Genomic DNA, 24,767 nt, shown 5'->3' on the forward strand with positions numbered 1-24,767 from the left:
ATGATTTGCTTTTTTCTTGCCCCCTTTGCTGTGATTTGTGAACCTATCATGTCAGCTGAGCCGAGGCAGCAAAACACTCCACACACACACAGAGAGAGAAAAACAAAGTACAAAACACAGAAAAGCATCCAGCACAGCAGCTCTTTCTCTCTCCCCCTCTCTCTACCCCGCTAGGCTCCCCCTCTTTTTTCCCTGCGGCCATGCACCCATCCCTTTCCAAGCTTTCCCTGTACTTTTTTTCCCTGCCTCCGCCCGCCCGTCCATCCGTCCGTCCATCCATCCCCTACAAAAGGTGAATGAAAGGCCCTGCGCCCAGTCACCCCTCCCTACCTCCCTCACATGTCCGTCCTCCGAACCCAACCCAAGTGAAGTGCACCTCTCCTCCTTGGCGGTGGTGAAAGGAAGAAAGCCCCCGTCCGGTCCATCGATCCCCTAGAAAAGAGCAAACCGAGCCCCGAACAGGCAAAAGAAACGCCACGCTAGGGGCGCGGAGCGGCCAGCGCCGAGCACCAAACGGAAAGGAAGGAATCCTTTCCTCCTCGTCCTCCTCCTCTCTCTTTCTTCCTTCCATTCGCACCAACTCTCTCTCTCTGCCCTCGCCACCAACTCCGCTTCTTCCCTACCACGCTGACGCAGCAGCCAGCAGCGCCGGTTTCCTTCCTCCCTCCGTCCCGTCCTCGCTCGCTCTCTTTCTCTGCATCGCAGGCGTACCGAAAATAACTCTGGTACTCTGGTGGCGGAGTGGTAAAACCTAAAGCGGGCGAGCGAGTGAACAGTGGAGGCAGCGGCAGCGGCAGGGGTGGAGGTGAGGTGGTTCCCTCTCCGCCCGCCCGTCTCGGCAATTATTGCCACCTTTGGAGTTTGGAGTCCTCCAATAGGAGTCTCCTCCTGTGTTGTCTGCAACCACTGTCCTCCCCCTTCCCTCCCCCCTCATCGCCCTCTCTCTCCGCCCATCTCCAACTCTCTCTCATCGGGGTTGGTGCTGCCGCTGAGGCTAGCTCTCCTCTTCTTCACTCACTCTCCACTGTTCTCTTCCTTGTCCGCCCGCCCATCCGTCCTCCGTCCTCGCTTTAAAGCTCAGACCGCCCCGGCAAGCAAGCTAGCAGTAGCACTAGACCAGTAGCTCCTCTCCTCTCCTCTCCCTGGTGGTGGTGGTGGTGGTGGGTGGTCTGGCTCCGCCATACTTAATTGCATGCTCCTGCTTTGATCTCTCCGTCCGTCCCGCGAGCCGCATCGATCCGTCGATCTCACTTTTCTCTCCCGTCCTCCCAAGCTCTTGCTTCCAATCAACTCCTCTTGCTGGTGCGGTGCTTACTGTACTCTCTCCCTCTTCCTCTTCCTAGGCGAGGACCGAGGAGAGGGGTGGGCGGTTCTTGTCTGCGTACGGCCCAGAAAGCCTTTTTAAGCCCCGCCATTTCTTGATCGTCGCCGGCACAAGCAAGCTCCCCGGGCCGGGCCGTGCAGGCGAGGAATTCTCTGAACACAGAGATACGTACTTGCGTACGTGTGTATTTGGCATGGATTCTTGGGAGCACAAGATGCCTTCGTGGGACCTCGGCACGGTGGTCGCGCCGAGCGGCGGCGGGGGAGGAGGAGGCGGCGGCGCGCTGGACCTGAAGCTCGGCGCGCCGACGAGCTGGAGGCCGGTCCCGGCGGCGGCGGTGGCATCGGTGCAGCAGCAGCAGCAGCCGCCGCCGCCTTCCGCGGGGCCGGCGCCGGCGAAGCGGGCCAGGGCGGGGCAGGGGCAGCAGACGGTGCCGCCGTGCTCCGTGGAGGGGTGCACGGCCGACCTGTCCCGGTGCCGCGAGTACCACCGCCGGCACAAGGTCTGCGAGGCGCACTCCAAGACGCCCGTCGTCGCCGTCGCCGGCCAGCAGCAGCGCTTCTGCCAGCAGTGCAGCAGGTACACCCGCTCCCTTTGTCCATTTCTCGGCCGTGCATTCCCTGCCGATTCGTTCCCCCCGACATCCATCCGTGATCCACGCTCCCTAACTTCGTGCGTCGGCAGCAGCAACATCTTTACTACTGTTACTGTCGCACGAGACGAGAGTTGCTGTGGTTTGTTCGAACTCCGGCGAAAAGCTCGCCGTCGTTACTGTAGTCCCAGCTAGCTGGATTAGTTCGTTCGTTCGGCGGGCGAACAAGAATTCGCTGTCAGCCGGAGCAGTTCCCTGTCGCTTTGCCCCATGATGGCTCGCTTGGCGCTAGCGATTAATCATCCGACATGCACCTCACCAAAAACCTCTGTTTGCTGCCCCCATCTGTCTCCCACTCACCGTAAAAATTCACAGCAAAAGAAACCCCACTTTGAAAAACACACAAATCCATGTCAAAAAGTACGTATAATCACCATGGAAAACATCTGATCTGTACATCTACCTGAAAACAAAAGGAGAAGAGGAGAATTTAACCAACCCGGAGGGAGACTGATAAATTCCGGGCAGCGTCTGGTCCCGGACTGCGTCTGAACGAGACAAGCGCACACGCGCCACCATTAAGGTGGTGTGGCGCGGCCCGACCCAGCCCGTGCCCCCCTGCCCTACAACGACCCGGCGCGCGCTCGCGCTGGCTGGAACTGGACCTTTCAGGTCGTCGTTCTCATGGCTGCTGCTCCATTCGTCCTCCCCAACGGCCGCGTCCCTGTCCTCCACCGCAACCTGTCGCCGCCGCCCGTTGGCGCGACGCGCCGCACGATTTCCACATCCTCGGTGGTTTTCAAACAGAGAATTCCTCCCGTATGCTTCTAGAAGACAGGGATCGAGGATCTCAAAGGTCAGCCGTGATGTGGCCGTGTAATTAGGTTTTAGTAGTAAGATTCTTGCTTGAAGGTTACGGGTGTAATTAAGCTCGTGTGCAGAGAAGCTTGGGAAATTGGGGCGTGTGTCTCCATTTCCATGTGCTTGATTTGGCCTGGATCTGTGGCATGTGGTTCGAGCATTTGACCGGATCTATGTTCTTGTTTTTCTACAACTTCGTTGATTGCTTTTTTTCATGCAAATTTTCGATCTGTATCTTGAGAAGTCATTTTGACCGGAGGAAACTGTTGTTTGCAGGTTCCATTTGCTCGGGGAGTTCGACGAGGTGAAGAGGAGCTGCAGGAAGCGGCTCGACGGCCACAACCGCCGCCGCCGGAAGCCGCAGCCGGATCCCCTCAACCCTGCCGGCTTGTTCGCTAATCACCACGGTACTCCGTCAATCTCTAATATTCATATTTCCTATTAATAGCCTTTTTACACCACGTGGAAACTAGATGCATGCGGCCTAGAAAGTACTGCCTCTGTAACAAAATGTAAGACATTTCTTATGCCATATGCAAAACCAAAAAATGTCTTACATTTTGGTACAAATGGAGTACTCCTTCCGTCCCATGAATATTAGGGGACGGAGGGAGTAGATTGTAAGATCTAGGAGCTGCAATGAGCAGGAAAGTTGAGATTTTTGGCACTCCCATTTTGTCGGAAACAAGAGAAAAATGTGATCCATCATGTGCTCCTAGTTAATTACTCCCCCCGTCCCATAATATAAGAGCGTTTTTGACACCACACTATTGGCAAAAACGCTTTTATATTATGGGACGGAGGGAGTATAATTTTATTCTGAACTTTATCCTCATTTTGTTTATTTAGACCGTTTAGAGTGTTTCCCCTTTCAGTTGACTGCTAGTACTATCCAGAAAAACACTTCACACGTGCTTGCTGAGTAAGTAGCACAAACTTTTCTTCTTTCCGAAAAGGATGGGAACAGGAGGCTTGACTATCAGTATGAACATCTTGCTGGTGTAGCAGACCAAGATAGGTTTTCAGTCTTTGGCTGGCATCATTTCCAGGAACTTCCTGTGGGATCCAAAGCAAGGGAATATCTAGGCCTGAAGTTTCTTCTGAACTTTCTGCCCTGATACAGCCGGTATTCATGTGAAAGCCAGTTAATGATGTCACAGTGAATTGAACACCTATGACATGATGAAACCAGACCAGTAGTAGTCTACTAGTAGCACTCCTATACCTGTGAAGATTTTTACATGAAATTTACCATGTTACAGTTCAGTAGCAGGGTGGATGCACAGGGAATTTACAGCTTGTTTTTGTAATTTTGGTCTTTTGTTTTTTCTATCAGTTGGTCGACATGGCTATTGTCATAGGTTTGCAACGCTGACGGCCGAACTAACTGTTAGCTCCCGATCGTTTTCCGTGAACAGGAGTGACTAGATTTGCGTCGTACCCGCAAATCTTCTCCCCGACGTCCATGGCGGAGCCCAAGTGGCCCGGCGGCATCGCCGTGAAGACGGAGGCCGACGCGTTCCACGAGCAGTACTACTCCTTCAGCGGCGCCGCCTCCCTCTTCCACCACGGCAAGCCGGAGAGGAAGCACTTCCCCTTCCTGACCGACGGCGGCGGCGAGGCCGCGTTCGGCTGCCAGCCGCCGGCCTTCACCATCACCCCTTCCTCGGAGAGCAGCAGCAACAGCAGCCGGCACAGCAACGGCAAGACCACCATGTTCGCCCACGACGGGGGCCCGGACCACAACTGTGCTCTCTCTCTTCTGTCAGACAGCCCGGCGCCGGCGCACATCATGGTCCCCGCGGAGGCGCATCATCTCGGCGGCGGCGGCGTGACGATACAGTACGGCGGTGGAGGCGGCGGCAAGGTGGCGCGGCTGTCCAGCAACGGCGACGTCTCGCTCACCGGGCTGTCTTACGTGAGCCTGGGAGACAAGGGCGCGGCCATGTTGCACGCGTCTAACAGATCACAGCACGCCGCTGCTACCGCTACCACTGCCGTCACTACCAGCACAGCGGCGGCTCCGGCTGCATCCCAGCTCCAGCAGCAGTACCATGGATACTACCACCACCAACACCAAGTGAGCGCCGATCAGGGGAACCACCCGGACGCAGGTGGGATGCACGCCCTACCCTTCTCGTCATGGTAGTCGTCTCATCAGTCAGACTCAGATCCTAGGCAGTTGGTGTTGGTTATCAATCATCAAATATGTCCAATGATAGTGTTAGCCCTGATGATCCGCATGAAATCACCCAAGATATGTCCATTTTGCAACTTCTCTTGATACTCCTAACTTATGGAAATTCCCCCTGCTTATGATTCAGAATTGGACTACGACGATTCTATTTTGTTGTATCGGTTGGTTTGTTCATTTTGGCCTTCGTGCACTTGGCTTGGTAGGGTTACACCAGCAGAAAGTACAGGGGGTTTGAACTGTACTCGACAGTGGAATTGGCATAAAAATATTCAGGTAGTTGATTATTCTAATCACGCGTCTGCCTGTTTCTCACATGTTGTGCATCAGAAGAGATATTGTTCAGGAACAGTAGTTAGATTATCCAGGATTATGGGCCACTTCCATAGCCTGGTTCTAGCTAGGCGCATATGTTTTCAGAATTCAGATAGCGACACTCTATCTTGTGGAACTGTGCTTGTTTGCAAGTACTCTTTGTCAAAAATTAAACAGTAAAGTTCATGTTGAAGATGTCGCGAATGGGAGTCCACATAATTCGTTTTAATTCCATGTTCTAGGGAGAGTGATTGTTTGAGGATATAGGAGGCACGATATTGACAGGTAACCAAACAAGCCAAAGCTACTGCCGGGTGAATAAAGCTGTAGTTTTATCATACCGCATGACGATAATAGTATCAGTTCAAAAACTGTGGCTGAACAGATCTTATTGGTGTAAGCTTATGCTCCATTGCGCAAATTGTTGTAAGGGTGTGGCTAAATCTCAAGTCTCGGTCAAGTGACAAAATATATTAAACGGAAGAAAGAAAAAATTAAAAGAAGATTTTGCACAGATCTCAATGTAAGATCTCATGAATAAAGCATCGACTGAGACTTTGTTAAGTCTCAATTAACTGTGTTTTGACATTCCCATTATTGTAAGTGTAAAGATACTGAAATCTTTACCAGTAACCTATATGTTGTAGTACATCCTATCTATGTTAATTGTTGTTGATCTATATAGACTTGTACTAAATCAATGATAATTAATATGGATTGGAGAGAGTAAAATTTTAGGAGGGAACCATATAGATTGTAGCCGGCTAACTCAGAAGTGCTTCAGCCAATGTGGCCGAGTTCGATGCCGACCAGACGACTATTTATTTACAGCCTAAAGCAGAATATGATGAAATTATTTGAAATACTTATTATTATTATTATTATTATTATTATTATTATTATTATTATTAAACAACTTTTAAGAAGTTCGCAATGTCCAGAAATAAAACTGAAGTGTCAACCAAGTCAGCGGAGTTTGATGCCAACTAGACAACTTCTCATTTACAGTCTGAATAAAACAAAAAAAATGTTTGAAATATTTATTATTATTTCGAAACAACAATTTTTAAAGAGGTTCGCAACATCCAACAATAAAATAGAAATGTGAAACATTTTGAAGCTAAACGGATCTTATTTGTGTAAGCTTATGCTTCATTGCAAAAATTGTTGTAAATGTGAAGAAACTGAAATCTTCACCAGTGACCTATATACATAAGATATCCTAACTTTTTTTGTGAATCGACTCTATATCGACGCATTTTGATATGTTTGTTGCTTATTTGATTATTTCAGTATGTATGTAGTTCATATTGAAATATTCAAAATATCTTCTATTTGTAAACAGTGGGAGTAACATTTAAGGAGGGAACCCTGCAATTTGGAGCAAATTAAATTAGTGGTGCTTTGACCAAGCAGGTGGAGGTTGTTGCCAACTTATTTACAGCCTGAAGAAAGACAAGATGAAATGATTGCAAACTGTTCTCATTATTATTTTGAAAGGACACTTGTAAAGAGGTTTTCGACATCCAAAAAGGAAGTAAAATATAAAAAAGTTTTAAAGATGATCCCAACTATTATGAATCGTTCATTATTTTTCATCCAATGACCTCGATCGAATGTGATGACCTATTACCTTCCACAGATCAATAGGTCACCCATGAGGTAATTGGCCATATTTGGTAAATGTTAGCAAAAAAGTTATAAAAAATATTAATAACATATAGTGCACGATTGACTAAAGGAAATTATTGCATTCCTAGTTAACATGATTGAATTCATTAAATGTTGCACTTTATATCTGGGAATATTGTGAGTTCATAGAAAATATGAATTCTTTTATTCTTCCCATAATATACTAACGTTTTTAAAAGAACTTTTTAAACACAGTACAAAACACTTATATGATAATGTACAATGGTGAACTTCATGAATAAAGAGCATGTAAATAAATACACTTCTCGTTTTACAAATTTTATTTATTCTGTATTTGATATGAATTATGCCTAAATTGTTTTTAAAATTCCAAAAATTAAATCAAGATCTACCTTTGAAATTTCCTCTATATTTGTTATAATTCATGGCAAGTAGTAAATAAACTTGAAATTGAAAGATCTTGACAAAAACCCAAAATATTTTCGGTTCTTATCGGCACATAAAATGTGACAATGTGTTATTCTATAAACATTCAAATATCTTTTTTTTCCTGTGTATCTCTTTCTTGGTCGAATTGGTGAGAGTTTTTTTTTTGGGGGGGGGGGGGGGGGGGGTCTCTTCTATATATACGCCTTCCATTCCTTTATGTAAGCCGTATTATTTTCTGTACGATGACCAAGGCACATAATTATTCATAATTTAGAATGAAATTAACCTTGGCTAAATTGTTGATTAGCTCCAAGCAAATCATTTAGGCTTGAAAAGGAAGAGATACACGTAACTAGGAGAGAGATATTTTTTCTCTACAATGAGACACACACACAATTGGGGGAGAGATACTTTTCTATTTCTTTAGGGCTAAAGACATAATTACGAGGAATTAGAAAAAAAATGCACCCTACACTGTGAAATTTTATAAAAAAAGCAAATGCACCTTATAAAAAGGGATGGAGGGAGTACTACTTAAAAATAAGTAGCGTTTGTTTTCCTACTAGGCACAACTGCTCGTCAACCGTTCCCCCCTCCCACCACATCCCTTCACTGATTTTTTTCATTCAGCCGGTTTTTTGCCACCACATCAAATATGACTGTATCTTCATGGTACGCTGCACAATCACATTAATTTACTTACCAAACTGCATCACGTTAATATGAGCATTATTTGATAAAAAATATATTAACGCAATCGCATTGATATGAGCAGGTAAATCACATGCATTATTTGATAAACATTTATTTATACAATTGCAATAATATGGGCAAGTAAATCATGAGATAACATACTTAAATATTTATATCCCGTTACAACGCACGGTCATTATCCTAGTATATATATTAATAAACATACTTAAGTGTGAACTACATATGGACTGAAATATATTTGCACATGTTAATTACTTGGGCCTACTATTTAATAAAATCAACAGCTCATATCTTTTGTGTGCTCTTAACTCTTGTGAGGTAAGAGGGGCCATGTTAAAACTGCTCATAAAAACCATCTGCAAAAAAAATGCTCATAAAAAAATTTACACAGTAGAGATGAAGTGGACGTTGGACCAACAAGAATGGATGGTGGAGATTACCCAAGATATGCCTATTTTGCAACTTTTCATGATACCCCTAACTTATGTTAAATCGGTCCTACTTATGATCGAGAACTGAATTACGATTCTGTTTGTAATAATTTGTTTGTTAATTTTTGCTCCGCACTCGGTTTGGTAGGGTCAGCATAAAGTACACAGGGGGTTTAACTGTACTAAACAGTGGAATTAGCATTAAAATATTCAGGTAAATGACTATTCTAATAACACGTATGCCTGTTTCTCACATGTTGTGCATCATCAGAGATATCTTTCAAGAACAGTACTTAGATTATCCAGGATTTTGGACCACCTCCATAGCTTCTGTTCTTGCTGGGAGGATATAGTTAAGATAGCTACGCTCGCTAGCGGAATTGTGCTGGGTTCTTCGTACTTTTTTTTCCCCAAAAAATAAGCAGTAAAGTACTAGTTGAAGATCTGGCAAATTGGACTCCACATAATTCCTTCAAAGTCCAGCTGAAGGGAAAGTGGTAACTTGATGAACTAGAATAATCATTCTGACAAGTAACCAAGGTAACCTGCAAAAAAAAAAGTAACCAAAAAGGTAACAGGTGCTATCATATTTATTATTTACCAAGACGTGGCGATAATAGTCACCAGTTCAGAAACTGTAGCTGAACTGATCATATTTGCATAAGCTTATGCCAAATTGCGATACTTCTGTAACTGCGAAGGAACTAAAATCTTCAACAGTGACAACATATAGTATATAGTACTAATATTTAAGGAGGAAACCCTATAAATTTGTTCCTCGTTAAACTAGAGGTGCTTCATCCAAATCGGTGGAGTTTGATGCAACCATATGGCTATTTTTTTTTACAGTTTCAAGCGAAAACAAGATGAAATGTTTTAGAATGTTTTTTACTATTTTGAAAACAACACTTGTAAAGTGGTGGTCTCGACGTCCAAAAGGGGACTGAAAAGAAAAAAAAAACACTTTAGGGCATCTCCAACGACAAACCGCAAATTTCCTTCAGCATCCGTCCGCGGACCTGGATGCGGGAGACTGCCATCCAACAGTAACCGCATACATTTCAATCCGCATTTGAACCAATTGGATGAATTTCATGCGAACACAACGGATTTCATTAAAATTCGAAGATAATTATATATAAATGGTCAATATTTCGATCGTTTAACGAAAAAACTAAAAAAATTAAAGCCTATACGAGACGACCACCTCGTACGCGTGGCTGCCCTACCCTGCCACATCGTCGTCACCTTCCGTGCCGCCGTCGCTGTTGTCGTCCAACCAGCGCCGGTACGTCGCCGGAGGGCCGCGACATCCTTGTCTGGCGGTTGTTTGCCACTCGCGGAGGAGCCTCTCCGCGCTCCTGCTGCGTCGTGCGAAGGGCCACCGCGGCAACTGCCGACGTGGCCTTCGAAGCCCTGGCAGCGGCCTTGCCGCGATCGGCGTTCGTGGAGCAGTCGCTAAGCAATCACTCATCACCTATCGTGGCGAGCTCGCTGTCGAGGTGGCGACGGCGCCTGACGGCCGTCTCCGCGGTGGTCACAGAGCGGTCGAGCGCCCACGCGGTGGCGAAGTCCAGGTTGTTCCGGACCCATTCTGGCGCCACATCGCTCTTGGCGAACGCGGCGCGGCGATCGACATTGCGCCGGATACCTTGCCTGCCGCCGCGCCGCGCGCTTTGCCTCAGACACCACGCCCGAGAGTCGGAGGCGCCCGCGTATCCGCCTCCTCTGAGGTAGTTGAGGATGTGGCTCCGCGCCTTCACGATCGCCGGCGACATCTCCTCCTTGATATCATGGCTTAGAGCCATGGCGGTGCAGCATACCGCGGCGGGGACGCCAGCTCGTCAATGACGCGGCGTCCGATCTGGACGCTGCGGTTGCGCGAGGGCGACGATGGCTCGGCCTTGCTGACGTGGCTGATCTGGACGTCGCGGTTGCGTAGCGGCGAGACGGGCTTGTCATTCACTGGACAGAACGACTTTGGTTGCGTGGCAGGGACGGTGGCTCTACCTTAACACACACGGGTGATGGCGGTGACGTGCCATCTGACGGAGCGAACGCTCCGTCAGTAGCTTGATCTGATAGACAAATTCTTTGTCCGCCACCGCGGCCTCCGAGAGGAGGCGGGGCCGCTGCTGCGGCGGCTGCTCCAGCTACTACTGTGCACACCTTGTCCTCCTTCTCACCGAAGGAGAAGACGATCTCCTCCCAGGCGGAGGAGCTAGCCCTATGGATGCGGAAGGGCCCGAAGAGCGATGACGGCAGCGCTAAGAACCACCAGGGGAAGAGTTTCCGCGAACGCCGCTTGCCCGTGTGGAGCACCATGTTGTCGGCATCACTTCTGGGATCAGAGAGGAGGAAGGGCTCGGCATGGGGGACAGGGAGGCGGAGGCGTGCGGTGGTGTTGGGGGAGGGGATTGCGGCCCTCTCCTACACCGAAGCACGACTTATAAAGCCGCAGCCAAGCCATGCAAAGGGCGGTCAGCCCGCTTCAATGTGGCGCAGCGGCTGGAGTCTGCTCCTTCGGAAGATGCGTCCGCATTGAAGCGGCGACTCCCAAGAGGTCGCGTTGGTCAGCGCCACCTCCATCCCTCAGTCGCTCCGGTCACATCGCAACATCAATGCTGGCTGCTGCGTGCTATAGGCCGGCATGAATGTGGCGCGTGCATCGAAAGGAAAGTGCTGGAGGGGCGGGTGGTTTTTTTTGGTGGGCCAGGACAGTCAAAAGCGGGTTTGGAAGTAGTCCGGACTCTTGCAAAGCCCCTCCCCCCATGTTTGTCTCCAATTTACGGAAGAAATCGCGTCTGGACCGTGCGGCGGACTGATACAGGGCCCGCGTTGGATGGCTTCACGGTCTGGACAGCGTGGTCCGGACGCATGCGGGTGGTTTACGGGTCCGCCTTGAAGATGCCTTACACAGTAGAGATCAAGTGTACATTGGGCCAACAAGAATGAATGACGATGATGAATACAAACTCCAGTTAGATCGAGGGTCAAATTAACATCCCAACATGGTTTTAGAAAATGGGAATTATGATATCATCCCTTTCTTCCACTCTTATGGTCGAATTTTGCTAAAGCTACGCATACGGAAAGTGCTTAGGAAGATGAGCTAGAGACCTAGGATTCATCACGATTTGGGTCCCACAACTAATTTTAAGTTAAGAAAATCAATGAGATTAGGCCATGCAATGACTGACCTTAAGCAACCCGACAACAGATCACAGATTCTACAGAGAACAGGCCGAGCGCCCTCCGCTAGCGCTTCCCGCATCGCCCCTGTTCGGGCGACACGGGCAGAGACAAAACCCTAGTCGTCGGGGGCTCTCCTTCCTTCCCTCCCCTCCTCTGCCGCCGCTGAAGGACGCCGACGGCCTACAGCCCAGCGGCCGATGGAGGTGGCGGGGGCCTCCCTCTGTCCTGCGCCATGGGGACCATGCGGAGCCCCGCGACATGAGGATGCGCGGCTGATCTGGCCTTGAAGGCATGGCGGATATCGGCAGCGTGGCGTAGTGGAGACTCGACGTTCGATGCACGAAGATGGACTCTTGCAAGACGAGGACGTTGTCTGGCGTCATGGTGACGTCGATGGCAGATAGGCCTGGCAAGGTCGGTGCGTTAGTTTCTGCTCTAAAGATGGACTGGTGGAAGACGGCAGCGACGACACATGAGAGTGTGTCGCACCGATTTTTACCCCAAACCCAGTATGTGTTTTGGTTGGGGCCTCCAGTTTTAGATGTTAGACTTTGGTGCGATGTCTGTTTGGTATTAGGCTCGGACTATCGCCACCCCTTCATCACGTGAATAGGAGTAACGATAGTTGTTGCTAAGATAATGGCTTCAGACTAACTGATGCACTACTTTATAAGGTCTTGATGAATAATTAATAAAATGGATGCATGCATCGCTGAGATGTAAAGGTTGAGGGCAATCCTCCTTTTCTAAAAGAAATAAAAGAATGCAATGACTGACCTGATCGGCCACGACTGATATTCACTAACTCAACATCGTTTGTTCGTTCTTGAAGCGCTCTCGGACGGACAGTATGAACGCCGTGGCCCTTTCGTCGACGTCGCCGGTCACCTCGCGTTGAAGGAAGAAGGGTACCTGGGCTGGTAGGCATGTGCGGTAGTGACGAGCAGGCTTGGTCTGGGTTGTAGGCTTGGTAAGCAGATTCAACTACCTTATCCTCATAGTGAGTCAGTGTCCGAACGCCCTTTTGATCTCGTTCACTCTGATGTTTGGGGTCCGACTCCCTTTGCTTCGAAAGGGGGTCATCGCTACTATATTATCTTTATAGACAATTTTTCTCGGTACACTTGGATCTATTTCATGTCTTCTCGTAGTGAGGTGTTATCTATATACAAAAAATTTTCTGCCATGGTTCATACACAGTTTTCCACTCCTATTCGTGTTTTTCGTGCAGATTCAGCTGGTGAGTATATCTCCCATGCGCTGCGAGGATTCCTTGCTGAGCAGGGTACTCTTTCTCAGTTCTCTTGCCCTGGTGCTCATGCTCAGAATGGTGTTGCTGAGCGCAAGCATCGTCACCTTCTTGAGACGGCGCGTGCGATGATGATCGCAGCCTCTCTTCCGCCTCACTTCTGGGCTGAGGCTGTTACCACTTCCACCTATCTCATTAACATTCCTCCATCTGTGCCCAATATTCCCACTCCTCGTCCTGCTATTGCAGATCCGACGCCGTGCTCTCCTACGGTTTCTTCTCCTCCCTCATCTCATGACTCTCCACCTTCATCATCGATACCTTCCCCTTCTACACCTTCATCACTTATACCTTCCTCTTCTCCACCTTCTTCACCGATACATTCCCCGTCTCCACCTCCAGTGATTCCACATATTCCCTCCTTTCCTTTCCATTATACTCATCGTCCACGTGTTGTGGATAAGTCTACTAATGTCCCCTATACTTCTGGTGTGCCGTCCTCCTCTCAGTCGACTTATGGTCTCCGCTCTCGGCCTTGTCCGCCCCCTAACCGATATTCTCCTTCTCACTATGGTCTTTCGACCACTCTTGAGCCGACTTCTTATCGGGATGCTGTTGTTCACCCTGAATGGCAGTTTGCGATGGTAGAGGTGATTGCTTCCCTTGAGCGCAACGGCACATGGGATCTAGTTTCTCTTCCTCCTCGTGTTCGTCCCATCACTTGTAAGCGGGTCTATAAGATCAAGACTCGCTCTGATGTTTTCTTGAGCGTTATAAAGCTCGTCTTGTGGCTCGTGGCTTTCAGCAGGAGCATGGACATGATTATGATGAGACTTTTGCTCCTGTGGCCCATATGACCACTGTTCGCACACTTCTTGATGTGGCCTCTGTTCGTCACTGGTCTGTCTCTCAGCTTGATGTTAAGAATGCCTTTCTTAATGGTGAGTTGCGTGAGGAGGTTTATATGCAGCCACCACCCGGGTATTCAGTTCCTGATGGTATGGTTTGTCGTCTTTGTCGCTCTCTCTATGGCCTTAAGCAAGCCCCGAGCTTGGTTTGAGCATTTTTCCTCGGTGGTCACTACAACGGGTTTTTCGCCTAGTGCTCATGATCCAGCGCTGTTTGTCCACCTTTCTGCTCGTGGTCGCACTCTTCTTCTTTTATATGTTGATGACATGATCATCACAGGCGACGATTCTGAGTACATTGCCTTTGTCAAGGTCCGTCTCAGTGAGCAGTTCCTTATGTCTGATCTTGTTCCTCTTTGTTACTTTCTCGGGATTGAAGTTTCTTCCACCTCTGATGCCTTTTTTATTTCCCAAGAAAAGTATACCCAGGATCTTCTTGCTCGTGCGGCTCTTAGTGATGAGCGCACAATTGAGACTCCTATGGAGCTCAATCTTCACATTCGTGCTTCTGATGGTGAGCTGTCTATCTTGATGTTACTCGTCCTGATATCTCCTATCCTGTCCATATTCTGAGTCAGTTTGTTTCTGCTCCCACTTCAGTTCAATATAGTCACCTTCTTCGTGTTCTACGATATCTTCGTGGCACGATCTCTCATCGTCTCTTTTCCCCCCGTTCCAGTTCGTTACAACTCCAGGCCTACTCGGATGTTACGTGGGCTAGTGATCCTTCGGATCATCGTTCACTTTCTGCTTACTGTGTTTTTCTTGATGGTTCTCTCATTGCCTGGAAGACGAAGAAACAGATTGTAGTTTCCCGTTCGAGTGCAGAGGCCGAGTTGCGAGCTATGGCTCTTCTGACGACAGAGGTGACTTGGTTACGATGGTTACTGGAGGATTTTGGTGTTTCTATTAATGCACCTACCACCCTCTTGTCCGACAGTACAGGTGCTATCAGTATTGCACGGGACCCTGTGAAGCATGAGCTTACCAAGCATATTGGTGTTGATGCTTTTTATGTGCGAGCTGCTATGCATGATCATGTTATTGCTCTTCAGTATGTGCCTTCTGAGTTACAGCTAGCGGATTTCTTCACGAAGGCCCAGACTAGAGCGCAACATGGATTTCATCTCTCCAAACTCAGTGTTGTGAATCCATCATGAGTTTGAGGGAGGGTATTAGAGTTATAGTGAGATATATTTATGTGGCCTTTGGCCTTTTGTATTCTAGCCTTCTGGCATTCTCTTGTACATGTATATATGCTGGTCTTTGGCACCATAGTAATACAAATTGCTTTCATAACACCTTTGACTTCGAGTTATCCTCGTCAGATTCCTGATTCCTCTCTATCCCATGTGAAATCGTCCATCAGCTCGTCATGTAGTTCTTCTAGGTTTCTGTACATGTATCTGTGTAATCCTTTACAAGTCACAGTTGCATTGCGGACGATTAACCTATATGGTGATTCTTTTTACGGAGTTGAGGCTGTACTGGCCTGTAGTAGCCTTAACCTATATATGGTGTGGAGGATAAGCCTATATTTCAGGTTAAATGGTGTATCCTGGCTCTGGACTAACAATTAAATGGTGTAGCTGCTAGCTTTTCCACATAGTACTATCAGTCTGGTAGCCACCGGGCCAGCCAACTGAAGATTAGAATCAAAGCATCTTTGACTTATCTAACTATGTGACCACGAGTATTACTTTGGAAACGGAATTGCTTTGGATAAGTGGGATGATTTTTTCTCCCATCAGTTGACTGTTTTTGTGTGTGTGATATCACTAGATTGACTTATCTAACTCTGTTTTTTTTTCTTTTTGGCAAAATCAGTTGTCTCTTTTGTTTCTTTGTAGTTGAACTTCCAATATACATGAGTTGACATTTAAAAATGTGAAACCATTGTATTTGTAATGTGCAAAAGTATATCTTTTGGCCAGTGCTAGGCATCACACAGCTAAAAGGGAGGGAAAACCAGTTTCTCCTTGGCTGTCAGATTTGACTTAAATCACAATCTTGGGGCATGACATCGGTGCAACAACAAAAACGCCGTTGCTCTCTTGTGTTTGCAAAAGCGTTGCAACATCTTCTTTGATGACACATCAAAATCAACTAAAAATGTTGCAATGTTAAAACATGCCTTGGTAACAAAAAATTCTTGGCTTGCAGCAAATCCACATTGCTTGCATCAAAACCGATGTAAATTGTTCACAAAACTAACAATGTGGAAGATAAACACATGCAACATAGAAAAGATATAAGAATGAAAACCACATCCGCGACATAAAATTCAACCTCATGGTAGACTATGATAACTTTGTAGCAAATTGTCTACGCTTTGGGTAATAAAGAACATACACACTTGTGGTGGCATAATGATTAACCTCTGGCAGGTGGTGGCATAATGATGGCAAGTTTGATTGTAGTTTTGGTAAGAATTTTGAGGCCATAGGGTGTGGTAATCTCGCACTAGTTTATATTCTTTTTTGTGTATGTGAGTTTAGTTACCCTATTATTCCATCATATTTGATGTTCTCTTGATCTAAAAAAGCTACATTTGTTTTTAAAGTTTCTAGAATGTATCACCTTCTCGACCCCCCTCATCACTCCTTTATATGGTGGAACAGATGGAAACCTCGCCCACTACCACAACCACGCCTCCCTCTTCTTCTCTTCTTGACACCAGTGCATGGCACCATCAAGCAAAGCCCACGCAATGTCGGGGGGCTGTGGGGTCGTATTCATGTGCTACGACGTGGTGACATGGTGTGGATGGCCTGGTGGCTTAGGTGATCGTCGGATCTCCTTCTAACTGCAGGATTCCCCCGATTTGCCTTGATCTTGATTTGGCCTCGGTTCTTGCCTGTAGGGGCGGTTGCATGGTGGGCAAATGGGTGTGGCCTGTGGTAGACTACTCTGGTATACCCCTGCTCTAGTGGTCTTTTGGGGTTTGCTGCTCATGGGTTGGGGCTATGTTGACTAATGTCCGCGGTATCGTCTTCTCCTTGGAGGTGTTGTCAAGGCCCCGACCAATCCTTCCCTTCCACGAGCACCATGGAAATCACCAGGTCCCGGTTTAGTGGCCCAGGAGACAGTGGCATCAATGCTGCATTGCACCCTCCTCGGGTGTCACCTGGGTCATTCATATATTCTCAATGTTGAATCTAGGAACATTGTCCTCACCAGTCTCACCAATGGGAGGCTTGGTGACGGTTGCAATGGTGTTGTCCATTGCTCGAGGCGTGGACCTCTAGGGCGCAATGTACACTATCTTCGACGCTTCCTAGACGACACCTTCCCCAGCCCGGTCAGGTTGTGTCATCCACTTGCCGACTCCTCCTAGTGATGCGATCTTGATGCTCTGTGTGCCACCCCCTCACAATTGATGGTTTTAGTTTGGCCAAGGCGATTCAATTTTCGTTGTAGTCGTAGTTGTAGTGCTGGAAGGTGTTATAATAGATGATTGGGTCTTCCATTGTACGAAAATGATACTCCATGTTCCCATTGTGTATTCCAAATAGCAGTGCCATAAAAATCCTTACAATTACTAAGCTACCTAGAATTAGAGGCCTAGGAGAGCTTAAAAAAATCCTAGAACTGGACCCCACACGTAATGGTCTGGTTGGATCACGATCTACTAAAAGGAGACACGGGCCCCGCATGACAGTATCAGAACCGATATTATATTAAAACACTTTTCAAAACATTTAAAGACATTCAAGAATTTTTTGTGTGAATTTTCAAATTTTTCGCAAATTTTATAAAACATTCATGAATTTAAACAATGTTCGTAAATTTATAAATTCTTCATGAATATGAAATTTTTTTCTTGAAATCTAAAAAATGTTCATGAGTTTTACAATTGTTCATGATTTCTGTAAAATTGGTCACCAAATTTTAAACATATTTTTAAATTAAAAAAATCACAAATATGTAAAAAAAATTCACAACTTTTAAGAAAACCTTTGTGAATTCAAAAAAAGTTCTAAATTTTAAATTATGTTCCTAAATTTTAGAAATATTCATAAATTAAAAATAAAAAATATATAAAAATAAACAAGAAAATGAAACACCAAAGTCAGTAAAGAAAAAGAAAAGAAAAGAAATCAACGAAACCTTTCTTGAACCGGAAGGACCAGCGTACATAGACAACCCAATAGCGCCATGGGGTCCGCGTTTGCTTGACCGTTTCCGCGGTTTACATGGAATGTGAATTGCCATAACAACTCTCAGGATAAAAATAAAATTAATTACAAAATCGAAAACGACGTGGCAAAGCGTGTGTTACCCTCCGGCATTAAAATATCAATCAACTCAGAGATGCATCAGGTTTTTTTTTGCGGTGGCGAGATGCAGCAGCTAGCTAGCACCAGTTGCACGTACACTCACATGCAAAGAAGCAAGAACATCCATAGGTCTCTCCTGAACATCCATAGACACTGACGGCTTAAGATGGCAACGGATGAAACTCGTTTGGTTTTGCTTGGCCAAACCCGTTCTCACGAGAAAACCGTAAACCCGTCTCCGTCCTCGTTCTCATGCACGAGGTCAGTTTTTTGCCCGTCCCTTAAGCCTGCCAGGTTTTCTGAACACGAGGAGAACCTGTCCCTGTGAGTAGTTAGCGCAAACAACAACTTCTCAAAGGAAAACATGAGCATATTGCAGCAATAGTAACAACAACTTGCTTCAAAAAATATAGTAACAACAACTTTTCAAAGAAAAGCAAGTTTAGATGATGTGCCGTGTGCGGGAGCGACTCGAGGAGAGTGATAGGGGTCGGGCTAGTGTTTGCTAGGGCGCTGGAGCTGGGCATCCGGGCCGGTCGTGTAATCGAGGTGAGCGCTGGGCTTGATTAGTGCAGTGGATGGGTGGAAATCGGTGGATCAGTGGATGCTAGGTATTTTGACGGGTATTACGGGTTTCAGGTTCGGGCACTGCTAAAACGGGTTCAAACATCTAGAACATGTCGGGTTTTATATTTTATCCAAGAACAGCCCCGCGGGTTAGGGCGGAAATCACATATTTGACCTGAGGTCCAAATCAAATCACAAACTGACCTCGTTTCAAAAAAAAATCACTCTGCTGACCCTTTTGTGTGGCGCCCGACAGCTGGGCGCCACACACTACTATGCAGCGCCTCTATCTTGGACGTCGCACCTCGTGCCAGCGTGGCAGCCCTGGTCCAGTTGCGGCCCCACAGATAGCACTCCAGCGCCTCAGACTTAGGCGCCACACTTGTAATGTGCAGCGCCTAGCTCTTGGGCGCTGCACAGTCTGTGTTCCACTTAGGCTGGCCCCACCCTCTCTCCCATCCCACCCCCACCCCACACACCCCACCCCACACAAACCCTTAGCCTTGCGCCCCTCCTCTCTTCCCCTCTCCCCCTCTCAAATCCTTCTCAAATCTTGCAAATCCGAAGTATTTGACCGTGGATTTCGAAGCCAACCCCTCCCTTAAGGTAATCTCCTTCGATCCCCTCGTTTTCATCCATAGGAATTGTCACATTTGCTCAAATATTGCTACTTTGGGGAAACCCTAGTTTTGGCTTGGATTTGCAAATTTGTATTGAATCATGTTATGTTTCTTTGCTAATTTGGGTTGGTTAGGCTTTCATAGTATGCTAGGGTTAGAGTTATGTGTGTTTGATGTTGGTGTTAGGGTTATGCTATGGTTAGGGTTGTGGTTATTGTTAAGTGGGGGTTAGGGTTATTAATTCATATATATGTTATGGCATATGTATTTTGTGCAAATATTTTTTGTTAAGTACTTACTTGATATATGTGTTTTTTTTTATTATTGTAGGGATGGGGAGAACATGTGTTTATGTTCATCATGTGGATAAAGAGGCCTTTTTGAAAGGCAATGTTGAGCCGGACCCGGATGAGCTTGACATGGTGTTTGAGAGTAGTCCAAGCTATGCGGAGCTCTTGGACCAAGTGAGGAAGGATTTGAATTGGATGGACCCAAATGACATTGTTGAGTTCGTGGGAAGGCATAATGTTAGTTTTGGAATGCACATCCGTTGGAAGACAATGCGTGTGAACTCCGAGCAACGTTGGGTTGCATACAAGGAGACGGTTGCCGAATCTCTAGACAAGGCTCTTGAGTTATTTTCCTCCAAGAAGGTTGAGTCTACTTTGAATTTGGACTTGAACCGGAACCCCTCCCCGTTGGTTGCTAGCACTCCACCACCCATGAACCAAGATCAAATGAGTGAACCTCATTTCACGCAACAAGATTGGCCAACATTGAGCCCGACTCCAAACAACCAAAATGAAGGTTTTGAAGAGGAGAATGATGAGTACAAGGAGGATGACAACGAAGTTGATCTCCATGACAACAATGTGGGTGATATCGACCAATATCATGTGCAAGAGACAATGGACCAATCCATCCCTTTTTCCCGTGCATATGCATCGGACTCGGATGACGATGGTCCCGATGAAGAAGTTGATGAGGAGGGGTTCATACTGAAGGAGGCCCAAGCATTCAAGAAGGTATTCGGGCCGGATCACAAGACACCATTATTCAAGGATCTTAGTCTCACGGATGAAGCCGTTGTGGATGGTGGCAAATGCATATCTCTTGGAGCTAGGCCAAGTTCTCACCGTGATTTGGAAGACGGCAAGAACGGGATATATCCCGGTTGTGAGTTTCAATCCTTCTTGGAATTGAAGATGTGGCTCGACAACTACTCGGTTACGCATTATCGTCCACATAAAGTGGCCAACTCGGACGTCAATGTGCGTTACACGGTCAAATGTGAAGTGCCAAGTTGTCCATGGATTGTGCGTGCAAGGCCATGGAAAGGAGGTCCTACTTGGCGCATAGTGAGTTGTCTACCAAATCACATGTGCCGGCACAAGAATGCGGATGGCAAGCTTGTGTACCAACAACACAGACAACTCACGTCCGAGTTCATCGCTTATAGGCTTTCCAACCAAATATCCACACTTCCAACAATGAGCATCAAGAGTGTCATTGACCTTGTGAAAGCCATCTTTCATTACAAGGTGAAGTACGGCAAGGCATGGAAGGCAAAGCAAGCCGCATTCAAGATGTTGTATGGCAATTGGGAGGAAGCATACAACTGACTCCCTAGGTTGTTGTTAGCTATGGCCACTATAAACCCAGGCATGGTTCACGTGGTTGAGCCTCATGGGCACCAAACATTGATTCACAACGGGAGGACCGTCCGAGTATTTGGTCGTGCATTTTGGGCCTTTGAGCAATGCATGAGGGCTTTTGAGCATTGTCGGCCCGTCATCGCCATTGATGGCATGTTCTTGACCGGACAATACAAGGGCACTTTATTGGTTGCAATAGCAAGTGATGCCAATAACCGGGTGTTGCCTTTGGCTTTCGCTTTGGTTGAGGTGGAAAACAATGATAACTGGGAGTGGTTCTTGCGTCAATTGAGAACAAGGGTATTACCAGCTGAAAGGGAAATTTGTGTCATATCGGATCGCCATCCAGGAATTCTCAATGCGGTGGTGGTTGACATTCCCGGACATAGAAAGTTGCACCATCGATGGTGCATGAGGCACTTTTGTGCAAACTTCTATAGGGCATGTGGTATCAAGGAGTTGGCCGATGATCTTCAAGATTGTTGTCTCGCTTTCACCAACAAGCGCTTTGCCACATTGTTCAATCATTGCTCAGACACAAGAAACTTGACCCCGGTGGTCATGAATTTCTCAGTAAGAACATTGTCAAAAGGAATATGTGGGCACGTGCTTTCGATGAAGATGGCCGGAGGTACGGTCAAATGACAAGCAATATGGCAGAATGCTTCAATAAGTTGCTCAAGGGTGTACGTGCACTACCCGTGATGGCAATAGTTCAATACACATTTGACAAGATGAATGGATACTTTTTGAAGTATTCAATGGAGACGGATAAGCAGATTGCTGGTGAGAACAAGGATAAGCACAAGTACTATTTCCCACCAAAGGTTGAAGAATGGTTGGACTTTCAATCACGGAAGGCAGACTCCCAAGAAGCTGTACTATATGACGACAACGAGTGGAAGTATGAGGTGAAAGAGCCTGGAGGAACCACAAATGATGGCCACCAACACAGAGGCCGCGCTTTCAAGGTCTCCCTAACACGGTGTGATTGCAGCTGCATGAGGCCATCGTTGCTTTATCTCCCATGCCCGCACTTGTTAAATGCAGCCCGTGTTAGGAATGTGGACGTCAATCACCCTCTTACCGTGAGGGAGTCCGAGTTCTCAATCATGACGGTAAAGAATACATGGGCTCCCCGGTTTCAGCCATACTTGGACCAATCACAATGGCCAGAGTATCATGGAGTTCAACTATGGCCGGACCCGGAATTGAAGGTCGTTAGACGGGGAAGACGTAAGACAAAGCGTCTTAGAGGTGACATGGACGGATGGGGCCTTGGTGGCGGTGGAGAATACAACACCGGCCAATTCCAAGAGCCTCGTGAGCAATCCCGTTGTGGGGACTGCAGTCATGGGGGACACAACACAAGAACTTGTCCCAAATCAAGAAAAAGATCAAAGAAAAATGATGCAAGCACAAGCCAAGCAAATGATAGCCAACCAAGTCAACCAAGGAGTAGCCAACCAAGTCAAACAAGCCAACGAGGCACTAGGCAACAAAGAGGTCATGGTGGTGGTAGATGCCGTGGTGATGGCCTAGGCCGTGGGGATGGTCTTGGCCGTGGTGAAGGCCTAGGCCGTGGTGATGGTCTAGGCCGTGGTGGTGGTAGAGGCCGTGGTGAAGGCCTAGGCCGTGGTGATGGTCTTGGCCGTGGTGAAGGCCTAGGTCATGGTGATGGTCTTGGCCGTGGTGGTGGCAGAGGCCGTGGTGGTGGTCTAGGCTGTGGTGGCGGTAGAGGCCATGGTGGCGGTAGAGGCCGTGGTGGTGGTAGAGGCAGTGGTGGTGATCTTGGCCTTGGCGGCGGCCATGGTGGAGGAATGTTCACTTGGCTCAATGGACCATTGCCGTATGTGACTTACTATGATCTTGTTCTTTTGGCTCAATGCTTGTGTTGTCATTTTGCATTGTGTGACTAACTATTATATTGACATTTTCATAGGTATGGAAACAATGAAGGGGGTGGAGGACACGGAGGCGAAAGGTGAGCTCCCTTGGTGGTCGGAGGAGGGAGAAGAAGAAGAAGAAGAAGAAGAAGAAGAAGAAGAAGAAGAAGAGAGGAAGAAGAAGGGACAAGGACCATGACCTTTTCTATGAACCAAAATGTGTGCTACTATGTAATATGAGACGTAAATGACTATGTCTTTTTGGCTAAATGTTTGTGTATGACTATGTGATTGGACAACTCTATTGCTATGTGTGTATGAGTATGTGATTTGGACTACTACATGTGATTTGGATATGATTATGTGCCATCTATGTGAATCACAAAACATAAAAATCACTTTGTATATGAAAACAGCAGATAGTGCAGCGCCTAAGGCTGAGGCGCTGCACATTACAGTGCAGCGCCCCTCCCTTAGGCGCTGTAGACTGACTTAGCAAATTTTCGGGTGCAAAAGCTCCTGGAATGCTTCTGTTGCTCTCTGGACTGGGATGTCCAGCCGTGCAGCGCCTAAGGGAGATGCGCCACACACCATAGTGCAGCACCTCTCCCTTAGGCGCTGCACTGCTGGACATCCCAGTCCAGAGAGAAACAGAAGCGTTCCAGGAGCTTTTGCACCCAAAAATTTGCTAAGTCAGTCTGCAGCGCCTAAGGGAGGGGCGCTGCACTGTAATGTGCAGCGCCTCACGCCTGGGCGCTGCACAGTACAGAGCAGCGCCTATCCCTTGGGCGTTGCACACTCACTTAGCATTTTTTTGGGCAGAAAACATACTGGAAGCTTCTGTTGCTCTCTGGACTGGGATGTCCAGAAGTGCAGCGCCTAAAGAGTAGGCGCTGCACTATGGTGTGTGGCGCCTCTCCCTTAGGCGCTGCACGGCTGGACATCTATTTGCTGCACTCACCCCCTCCCACCCATCCCCACCCCACACACCCCCACCCCCACACAAACCCGAAGCTCAGTGCCTCCCCTCTGCCCTCCTCTCTCCCCTTCTCAAATCCTCCTTAGATCCGGAGTATTTGACCGTGGATTTCGAAGCCAAACCCTCCCTTAAGGTAATCTCCTCCGTTCCCCTCGTTTTCATCCATAGGAATTGTCACATTTGCTCAAATCTTGCTACTTTGGGGAAACCCTAGTTTTGGCTTGGATTTGCAAATATTTGTTGAATGATGTTAAGTTTCTTTGCTAATTTGGGTTGGTTAGGCTTTCATGGTATGCTAGGGTTAGGGGTATGTGTGTTTGATGTTGGTGTTAGGGTTATGCTATGGTTAGGATTGTGTTATTGTTAAGTGGGGGTTAGGGTTAACCAAGAATTATCGGTTTTGTAGGCATGGCTTCATTCGGTTCCATGACGAGGCCACCGTGTGCTAACCAAGAAGACATGCCGAACAAGTGGGAGGACGCATCTTTGGACAAGGTGAAGGAGAAAGATGCCAACATCCCGCCATGTTGGTGTGGAGATGTTTGCAAGGTGAAGGTATCCACCGACCGAAATAAATCATGGACGGAAGGGCGGAGATATTTTGTATGCCCGAACTATGCTTATGATCATGCACTTCCAACTAACGCCTATGACCAACCACCGGTAAGCTCAAGAAGTAAAATGTTACTATGAAATGTGTGTCAACACTAACAAAAATTTTGTATGCAGTCACCGCCTCCTCTATGCAAGTACTTCACGTGGATAGATCTTGAAGTGCCAGAAGATGTCAAAAAGGACCAATACCAAGATTGTCTTAGGCGGCAACGGCGGTTCGAAGAATTGTTTCGAAGAGGCTTGGAGGAAGAGCGTCGTCAGAAGGAGAGGATGGAGCGGAAGAAACGAGACGAGGAGAGG

The 24,767-nt window shown here is 47.2% G+C and overlaps 1 protein-coding gene across 1 annotated transcript; it reads left to right on the plus strand.

Annotated features, from left to right (window-relative positions):
• Window positions 1-310: 310 nt before the first annotated feature.
• On the plus strand, window positions 311-5,148 carry LOC125545870 (squamosa promoter-binding-like protein 2). Its single transcript, XM_048709926.2, has 3 exons — window positions 311-1,903; window positions 3,054-3,184; window positions 4,196-5,148. Exons 1-3 carry the CDS (start codon window positions 1,518-1,520, stop codon window positions 4,924-4,926), a joined length of 1,248 nt encoding a protein of 415 aa, XP_048565883.2. The 5' UTR covers window positions 311-1,517; the 3' UTR covers window positions 4,927-5,148.
• Window positions 5,149-24,767: the final 19,619 nt, after the last annotated feature.

The sequence above is a fragment of the Triticum urartu genome, chromosome 3A (genome assembly GCF_056163025.1).
Source record: "Triticum urartu cultivar PI428250 chromosome 3A, HENAU_Tu73, whole genome shotgun sequence".
NCBI classification, from domain to species: domain Eukaryota; kingdom Viridiplantae; phylum Streptophyta; class Magnoliopsida; order Poales; family Poaceae; genus Triticum; species Triticum urartu.

Coding starts and splice junctions, on each gene's coding strand:
- LOC125545870 (XM_048709926.2), top strand. CDS start 1,518: ATGGATTCTTGGGAGCACAAGATGCCTTCGTGGGACCTCGGCACGGTG. Junction 1,904..3,053: donor TTCTGCCAGCAGTGCAGCAG/GTACACCCGCTC, acceptor TGTTGTTTGCAG/GTTCCATTTGCTCGGGGAGT. Junction 3,185..4,195: donor CTTGTTCGCTAATCACCACG/GTACTCCGTCAA, acceptor TTCCGTGAACAG/GAGTGACTAGATTTGCGTCG.